The sequence below is a fragment of the Henckelia pumila genome, chromosome 3 (genome assembly GCF_033568475.1).
Source record: "Henckelia pumila isolate YLH828 chromosome 3, ASM3356847v2, whole genome shotgun sequence".
NCBI classification, from domain to species: Eukaryota; Viridiplantae; Streptophyta; class Magnoliopsida; order Lamiales; family Gesneriaceae; genus Henckelia; species Henckelia pumila.
Genome location: NC_133122.1, coordinates 177,348,901 through 177,358,860, shown reverse-complemented (window position 1 = coordinate 177,358,860; position 9,960 = coordinate 177,348,901). Strand labels below are relative to the sequence as shown.

At 29.9% G+C, this 9,960-nt stretch overlaps 1 protein-coding gene across 1 annotated transcript; it reads left to right on the top strand.

The window, feature by feature from the left end:
• Nucleotides 1-3,817: 3,817 nt before the first annotated feature.
• LOC140891506 (sodium/calcium exchanger NCL2-like) lies at nt 3,818-8,860 on the top strand. The gene is made up of 9 exons (XM_073300025.1): nt 3,818-4,275; nt 6,111-6,323; nt 6,441-6,625; nt 6,793-6,938; nt 7,132-7,396; nt 7,537-7,682; nt 7,791-8,046; nt 8,128-8,415; nt 8,529-8,860. The coding sequence occupies exons 1-9, from the start codon at nt 3,867-3,869 to the stop codon at nt 8,775-8,777; spliced, it is 2,157 nt and encodes a 718-aa protein (XP_073156126.1). The 5' UTR covers nt 3,818-3,866; the 3' UTR covers nt 8,778-8,860.
• The last annotated feature ends 1,100 nt before the right edge of the window (nt 8,861-9,960 follow it).

The following is a 9,960-nucleotide window of genomic DNA, read 5'->3' as shown; positions in this document are numbered from 1 at the left end:
TTAAACAACTAGGTGTCTATGATTGTCAAGTAAAAGTTTAAGGTAGAACACAAAATATCTTAAATTTTAATATTAAATAATATTTTTTTTTATTTTAGATTATAATTTTATGACATACTTCGGGTTATATTAACAAAATAATACAACCCTAATCAAATGTAAGGTATATAGGTTTATAATTTATATTGTATTTAGTAATTTTGTTTACAAAAATACATGCATGTATATAGCCATGAAAATACAAGAACAATTTTTTTCATTCATTTTATATATTTTCTTTTAATGATATTATTATCTATGTGAAGAAAAAATTAGGTATATATAATTGAGATGAAAAGATTATGATATAAATCATATCACACATTGGTATAATTAAATCATTATATATAATTAAAAGAATTTGTGGAATAATAATATCATTTCATTGGTATAGGTAATAAAAATAAGCTTATCAATTATCAAACAAATTATAAAACCAAATTTTATTATGATTAAAACTTAAAAGTTAAAACTATGAATTCACTCTTGTTAAATAATATGATGTTTATATGTGATCATTAGAATTATTATGTAGAATGATGTTTTAAAACTATGTCACCATATAGGTGTCCATAAATTTGTGGTAGGCTGAAGTTTTTGTTAAAATATTTTCAAAACTTAATTTAATATTTTCAAAAATTTAGTTGCAGACAACGACTTAATACATCATTTGCGAATGGAATAACTCTTCAAAAACAACAACTTATTTTCAAAAATTGTTTTTCATAATTATAATAATTACCGATACGTTAGATACACACAAAATTATAAACGTGTCGTAATTTAAAATTATCGATAATTATAACAACTAATTAAAATTACCGATATTTATAACAACTAATTAAAATTACAAACGTATTTTAAAAAATGATTGTTGCATTCAATTTTCTGCTTGCTTATATTACTTTGTGATACTAACTTTATTTTTATATTGCATGATGATTTTTAATTTTTATTAGAGATGATGTTGCGAAGAATGTTGGTTGCAGGATGTATTTAATTTTTATTGGAAATGCAGTTTGCACTTTTCTAATGGTTTTTCTAATTTGGGTTTTTTATGTATAATGTAATGATGTCATATTGTTATTGTGTATCGTTGTAGTAGACTGTTGCATATGACATACATTTGATAATTAATTTTATAGTTTTATTTATGTTTGTCATTTTTATTTTTTTAAGAAAAATTTAATTTTAGTTTATATAGAGATTTATATTTTGTATTTAAGCTTCACGAGCTCGAAAACAAGCTCGAGCCCGAGCCCAAGCCCACTTAACGAGCCAAAATACGAGCTTGCTTAACGAGCTTAAAAACGAGCTCGTTTAACGAGCCAAACTCGAGCCATAATACGAGCTTGCTTAACGAGCCAGTTAAACGAGCCAACGAGCTTGAAAACGAGCTCGTTTAACGAGCCAAACTCGAGCCAGGCTCGTTTCATATGATAAATGAGCCGAGCCCGAGCCCGAGCTTACAAATTCAATAAACGAGCCGAGCCAAGCCGAGCTGAGCTTTATTACAAAAGCTCGGCTGGAGCTCGAGCCGAGCCCGAGCCTCCACATATACCAAACGAGCCGAGTCCGAGCCTGATACTGTTCGGCTCGACTCGGCTCGTTTACATCCCTATCGATAGGGGATCTAACGTATATCTAGCAATTCTTTAGCGCACTCAGTATGTCCAAACGCTTCATATATAGAGTAGTTGTTATATTTAAACCTAAACTTATTTTTAAGAAAAACTGTAATTTTAGTTTTATATGTTTGTTATTTTACGATTTCGATCCTTTATATTTTTATATTTGAGACACACTTTTTTACAAATATTTTATAAGTACTTATCCAAATGAAGTTAAGTATTTTGACTTTATTTAGCCAGGGATGACTTTATTCAGTACAAATCTTAGTGAATTTTTTAAATGATATACTGTTGTCGAGTTTGATAAATTTTGTTGTCTTTTATAAAATGCCACAAAATTATAAAAAAAATCCTGTGAATTCCTGCAGATTTTTTTGGGTGATTTTTTTTAATGGAATTCTATGTCGATGGTCAAATATCTACAAACAAATCTAAAATTTTGAAATTTATAATATATCGACGAAAATGACATATCTACCTATCCTAATATATTTATTTTAAATTATAATGATCAAAATATATATAGTTGTTCTTTTTTTAAAAAAAAAACAACATAAAGTATTTGCTATGAATCCATCAAATAAACATATCATAAATTTCGGGAAAATCGTTAATATTGTTGGCTGGAAAAAAATTATTTTAAAAAAACCAAATTATATTAATATTGGTACTGAATAACAACATGATTAAATATCGATGAAGTTATATTATTTCACGAACTAAAAAATATGAAAATACCAGCCATTACATTTTCATATATATTCTAACATAAAGACAATTTTAATTTTTTTATTATAACATAAAATTAAAAAAATACTGAGTATAATTTTAAAATAAATTATAAAAATGAGAAATAAAATAAAATATTATAATGTTCAATTTTTTCATGTAATTAACATAAATAAACTTTTAAAAAATAAAAAAAATGATTAAATATTATTTAATTACATGAAAAAATTGAACATTATAATATTTTATTTTATTTCTCATTTTTATAATTTATTTTAAAATTATAGTTAACATAAATAAACTTTTAAAAAATAAAAAAAATGATTAAATATTATTTAATCATTATGATAAAACATTTTAATAAAAATACTTTTAATAGTGTGTATATATATATTTTTTTAAAAAAAGTAAACGTGCATAAAAATTTTAAAAACAGGAATAAAAAATTATTTCGTAGTAGAGAGATGATTTTTTAAAATTAAATAAAATTATAGAAATTGACAATTTCCTTCGAATTCGATGGAGAATAGGATACCCTATCCGAATTGAGAAGGGTATGAAGGTATTTTATGGATTCGATTAAATGAATAGGCAATTCGATATGTGAATTTTGGATTTGGAAATTGGATAAGTACTCGATTAAATATATATACACACATATTATATATATATATGTATATATATATGTACTTATTATATTGAAATAATCTTAATTATAATTTATTTTTGTTGAATGATTGTAGTTGGATGTAACATAGAAAATTATTAGTATAATGTTATTGTGTAGAATAATGGTGTTGAGATAAATTATATATAATATTTTTCTATTTCTTATATTATGTTTAGTTTGTTAATTTTTTTTTTATCTTTCATTTTTTTTATTGTTCTTATAAAAATTTGGTGAATAAGCATAATTTTATCTAAACAATAAAATTTGAAAAAAAATATAATTGTACGTGGTAATAAGATATTTGGGTATGATATGAGTATTCATCATCCGATGATTATTAGGATGTGGATGAAATTTGAATACCGATGGAGATGAGGTAGAATATATAATAAATTGAGATGGGGTCTGTGGTATGAAATCCTACCCGAACCCGATCTATTCTCCTTATAGGTAAAATAAAATGTGAAATAGTTTCTGAAAAAAAAAAAAAAAAGAAGTGAAATAACGAAGTTTTATCCAGACTCTCAATTTGCAACAAGCCTACAACAAGCATGATTCATGTGCTTCCATTTAACCAATTAAATAAGAAGAAGAATAATAATATCAAACAAAGTGCCAAGAAATTTGTTTTTGTAGATAACACTATGAAACCAATTTCCATGGCTGCCAATTCCTAACCAATCAAATCAGTATATTCTAGCAATCTCACATTTGCATGTATAAATCATAAATCCCATTTCACAAAGTGAGCACAAGTAGTACTGTTCTAGCTCCTTTGCAAAGCTCAAATTTTCACCATGAAAACCCCAAGTCTCTCATATCTCCTTCTTTTCGTCGTCATACTGCTGATGACGACTTTCTGCCCGAGCGTGATTTCGAGGCCGGTTCCACTGGAGTTGGTCTCAGACGGGGCGGATGATGAATTTGAAAGAAACCACAATTCGCTGATACGTATGATGAAAGGGTCCGTGGCGTTAATCGGCGCCGATGAGGAAAAGTGCGAGCAGATGTATGGGTTCTTGCCGTGTTCGACCACTGTTGGGGGGCATTTGTTCTTGATTATTGTGTTCGAATACTTGCTGTTCGCGGCGGAGTCTTACGTCGGCTCCGGCGGGGAGAGGGTTTTCAAGATTCTAGGGCCTGGTGTGTTTGGTGCCTCTGTGTTTCAAATTATCGGTTCACTTCCTGAAGCATTGATTCTTCTTGGTAAGTAATTTACGTACTCAACCATGCAATTTATAAAATATTTGTTTTTTTTTAGTTGAGCACATGTTTGTTATGATTGAGATTGAATTGACTTTGGTATTGGAACCGCCGTGAGAAACAATGTTTATTTTATAAAGATTATTTTATAATATCTTCATTTCAATTATATAAATCATATTTTTTTTGTTTATCTCAAATATATATATATAAACTTGTACTGTATTTAATAATAATTTAGTTTTTTGGATTGACTTTGGACTTGTCAAAAAAACTAATTGACTTTGGTATTGACTTTGGACTTGTCAAAAAAACTAAGTGTTGTGTTGGAAATGTCCAAACAAAATAAAAACCACTTGTAGTCTATATGGAATTAATTTAGTTAAAAAATATGGAATTAATTTAGTGTTCTTTTTTAAAAAATTTACATTATTAAAATAATAAGAATTATCCTAATCATCATAATAAGGCATCAATAAAAAAATAATTATAAATTGTACTGAGATATAAATTATTAATAATTATTAAGTACAATAACAGTGGTAACGGTAGTAAAAATAGGATAATATTAATTATTAGAAGAAAATTCATATTATAATAAAAAAAACAAGAAATCATAATAGTAGTAAACAACCAGAATTGTATTAAAAAAAGTAATTGCTACACTACCCCGTGAAATACTGAAATTCTTAAAAACCCTTATGAAAATATTATGATATATTAGTTCCCTGTATTTTTAAATTTTGAGCACATGACTCCTCATGTTTTCAAATTTTGAGCACACGATCCCTTGTTCGTACGTGTTTCCTAGGGGTGTCAAAAATCAAGCTAAACTATCAATCCGACACGAGTTGAACCGAAAAATATCGGGTTAGGGTTGTAAGTTTTTTGGATCAGGTCGGATCGTGTTGACCCAAAAATTTAACCCGAAAAAATTAATCGGGTTGGGTTCGGGTCAACTCGGGTTGATCCGAAATTTATTATTATTTTTATATAAAATTAAGAAAGATTTGATACATTTTTATATGTTGTATCAAAAAATTTATTGTATATGAATATAATAAAATTTCATCGTCTAATGTTTATTTTGTACAATATTGATTTTTTAAAATAATTTTTTACTTTTTTAGTAAGTATATTTTAAATTTATACAACTATACTTTCAACTTTAAATTATATATGAGTTTAGATTTTGTTATTATGTGATTAAATTAAATATTATTTTATTATTATGTGTTTTGAATTTTTATTTAGTTATTTTGTTAAAAAAAATAAAATCAATTTGATCGGGTTAGTCGGGTTAGCTGAGTTCGATCCGGGTTAGCCATTTTTTGGTTGGTTCGGGTTGAAAATTTTTAAAATAATATATATTTTGGTCAACTCGATCCGAACTCACCCGACCTACCCGAATTGACACTCCTAGACTGTTTCCAGAGGTATTTGTAAACAAAATTTGAAAACACAAGGGGTTTAAGTCACATGAGTTTTCAACACTCGTGATTTCACAGGGATAATAGATGTAATAAATATAAATCATAACAATTTAATTAAAATAAATAACAATAAATAAAAATTAAATAATCTATTTATATTTTATTAAAATTGAAGGGTTGGTATGTCCAAATCCTCATCCTCTTTACTTTATCTTTTAATATATATTTAAATTGTTTCATTTTTTTTTTTGGTTTTTATTTAAAAAAAAAACATATTGTATAAGAACGTAACTTGTTATGGCAAGTACTAATAAATATAAAGAATTTAGAATAGTATCAATAAAAATTTAAAAGTAAAAATAAAAAAGTTTATTATATATTCAAATTTTCTTCTTTTCCCCGCAGCCTCTGGCTTGTCCAGCAGCCAAGAACAAACTGAGGAGTTCGTGCTGACGGGCGTCGGGCTTCTTGCCGGATCCACCATTTTGCTCCTCACTCTCATCTGGGGAACTTGTATTACACTCAGCCGTCAATCTTTTCAGGAGCACTTGGAATCCCATGCTGGCGATAGTAAATATTACAACCCAATTGAGAAATTCTTGATTTCGAAATGGCCAGGTGGGTTCCCTCGATTTGTGTGTGTGTGTGTGTGTGAATCTGTATCCGGTCCAGTTCTGCGTTTCGATTACTGTGTATTTTGATGTTTGATTTAGTCATTATTTGGTTGTATTGTAGGCTATGGCGTGATTACAGATTTGGGCACTTGTTTCACCGCCAGGATCATGCTTCTTTCTTTGATTCCATTAGTGATCATTCTGATTCCATCAGCTTTTCACCTGCCTTTCTATGGGCAACGAGCTTTTGTGATTGTCACTCTTGTTGTTTCGTTAGTGTTCCTGATTTCTTACTTCTTTTATCAGGTTTGTCTTGTGATCTTGACATGTTTGATTGGGCTCAGCCTTTTGGGGATGCTTTAATCTTCATATTATGTCTTTTGGGATGTTTAAAAAATGATTTGATTTAAGGAAATATAATTGTTGTTCCATGATCATTCTAACCATGCTCTTTTGTTTCTCAAATTGAGCAGTTTTTCCAACCTTGGATTCAAAGGAGGCGCTTACTATATATAAAACACGAGCATTTAGTACTAGACATCCTAAAACATATGCAGCATCAGACGACCGGCAAACTCTTGACCGATGATGGTTCACCGAATGTGACGACCATAAGAAGGTACCTTTTGACAAAGTAGATAAATTGATCGAGTGCTCTCTTTTTTAGTTGAGTTTATAGGTACCGTAATTGTCTTATTAGCATCGAACGAGTCTCCGTCGTGTTTGTGTTGAGGTCGACTCCTGGCCCATGGATATTTCTTTTCGAATTTCGGTTACACACTGATTGAATTATCCGTGCTTATTTTTTGCAGGCTGTTTGAGCAAAGAGATCAAGATGGAGATAAGACTATCTCTTTCAATGAGCTAAAAGAATTTCTGCAAGAAATCAAGTTCAGAAGAGTAAATTCGGACAAGAATAATACAACTGCAGAGATAATGCAGGAATTCGATATTGACAATGACCAGAAAATAACCATGGATGAATTTGTCAAGGGGATGACGAAATGGCTTCATATTACCAAAGATACAATTAGTGAAAAATATCACTCCGTTAACTCAGTGAAGAACTTGTACAATGTAAATCTTCTTCTATAGTAAGAATAGGAATAGGAGATAAATTATTGTGGGGTACAATGTTTCAACATATCAAGAAGTTATTCGAATCTTGATTTGTATTATGTAGTGGAATCCCTTATAGCTTATTATCTGGTTTTCAGGTTCTTAAGCCATGGGTTCAAAAGAAAAGGGAAGAACGTGAAATGATGGAAAGTTTGATTCCAGATATAATGGAGCAACTCCAAAACTCTGTATATGGAAGCCTTTTAACAGGAGATGGGTCACCAGATATCGCTGCTTTAAAACGGTATATTTTAAAAAAGAGTCCAGTTATATATTCTAGTATTAGTGTTTTCTGAATAAAATAGCTGCATGAAAAATTCTCGTATCCATTTATGAACATCGGAAATTTCAGGTTGTTCAAGGACGTCGATCTTGACCAAAGCAACAGCATATCTTACTCTGAATTAAAGAAGCTAGTGGCCAATATCCAGTCTGGAATACTTCCTGGTGATGCCGATCTTGCAGTATCCAAAATGATGGAAGAACTTGATGTAAATGGAGATCAGTCAATTAACGAGGAAGAATTTGTTATGGGAATGTCCAAATGGCTGAATCCAACTGATGACGAAATTCCCAAGCCAAAAAAGACCGAAGATGATAATTATCAAGTAAACCTCAATAAGTCTGCTACTTCATAACTGTTAATTCATATCAATTGTCTAACTTTGTCTCACAAACTAATTGTGCAGAAAACATGGGAACAGACTGATAAACTCATTGACGACAAGTTCATTGATAGATCGCCTCTAGCATGGATTAAAGCTATCTCTCTTTTGGTACTAGGGATTGTGATACTTGGTGTTCTAGCAGAGCCTCTAGTACACAGTGTTCGGGGTTTCTCTAAAGCTACAAATTTGCCTTCATTTTACGTTGCATTTGTGCTTATACCACTTGCCTCCAACGCTAGATTAGCCGTATCTGCTATCAATGAAACACGAAAGAAGAAACTGCACACCACATCTTTGACATTTTCTGAGGTTCCTTCTCTTCTCTTAGACTATTAAAATAGAAGTAATCAAAGATTTACCCTATAAGAAATGAGTGTCATTTCTTGTCATTAATCCACTTATTTGAACAACATATAATGCAGATATATGGTACTGTGTTCATGAACAACATTCTGGGATTAGCTGTTCTTCTTTCCTTGATCTATTTTCGAGGCGTGGCATGGAAATTTTCTGCGGAGATCTTGACGGTTCTGTTTGTATCCCTCATAATCGGATGCCTGTCGAGTATCAGCACTATTTTCCCCGTCTGGACATCAGTCTTGGCATATCTGCTTTACCCGCTATCCTTGGTCCTCGTCTATAGTCTTGGAGATTTTGATTGGTTTTCGTAGACCTGTGAAATTATTCACAAAAAAAACTGTTTTAAGATCGAACAGAAGCCATTTTGTCACATGATATATTCTTCATTCATTCACTGTTCTTGCTTGATTTACATAGTGTTTGAGAGAGCTTTTGTTTTTCGAAAAACTGAGAAGTGCTTGCTAGAAGCTCTCTCAAATGCTATTTTAGTCTCATTTTCATTTTCGATCGTATTTATCAACATCGAGCAGTTGTATTCGTTCATATTTGTTCGAATAATTCACATATTCTTGTGGTCGGAAGGGGGAGATTTAAGTTTAAAAATATATCTTGTATTTTTTTTATTTACCAGTGGTATCAAATATTTTAAACCCAAAATAGTTCAAGAGTTGAGTTGTGTTTCGATTGCTCTATCCTGAGATAATCATTGCACCTAGCACTCATCGAACTTGTAAAGTCAAATCTTAAAAAAAAATTATAAAATAGTATAACTCTATAGCAATGTTTTTGGAACCGGATCGGCCGGTTCGATCGGGAACCGGACGGTTCTCCGGTCCGGACTGACTCCAAAAACTGGAAAACCGGTCTAACCGGTCAAAACCGCTCAAGAACCGATTGGACCGGTCAAGAACTGGAAAACCGGTTCAACTTTTTCGAAATTTTTTATTTTTTTTTAAAATTTAAGATTTTTTATTTTTAAAACTTTAAATTTATTATATATATATATATATATATATATATATGAGTTTTTCTATCCTTCCCACCTACCGTGCCCACATAATGTGCCCACCATGAGGTGGCACTCAACTATTGGACGCACAATTCATCACATCCAATAGTTGAGTGTCATCTCATGATGGGCACATTAGATGGGCACGGTGAGTGGGCAGGATAGCAAAATTGTATATATATATATACATTATTATTTAGAATTTTTACTTCATTAAAAAAATTATTTTAATAATTATTGTTTTTTAAAATTAAATAATTTATTATTTAAATAATTTATAATTATAATTGATATTTTGAATATATTTAAATTTTTATTTAGTTTTCAAATATGTTATATATATATATTTTTGTCTTATTTATATAATTTTTGAGTTTTTAAAATATATTATTTAATATATTAAATTATATAAATGATTTTTCGTTTCGACCGTTCGGTTAAAACGGTCCGACCAGTTGGACCGTTTTTTCAGATAGATCAGTTCG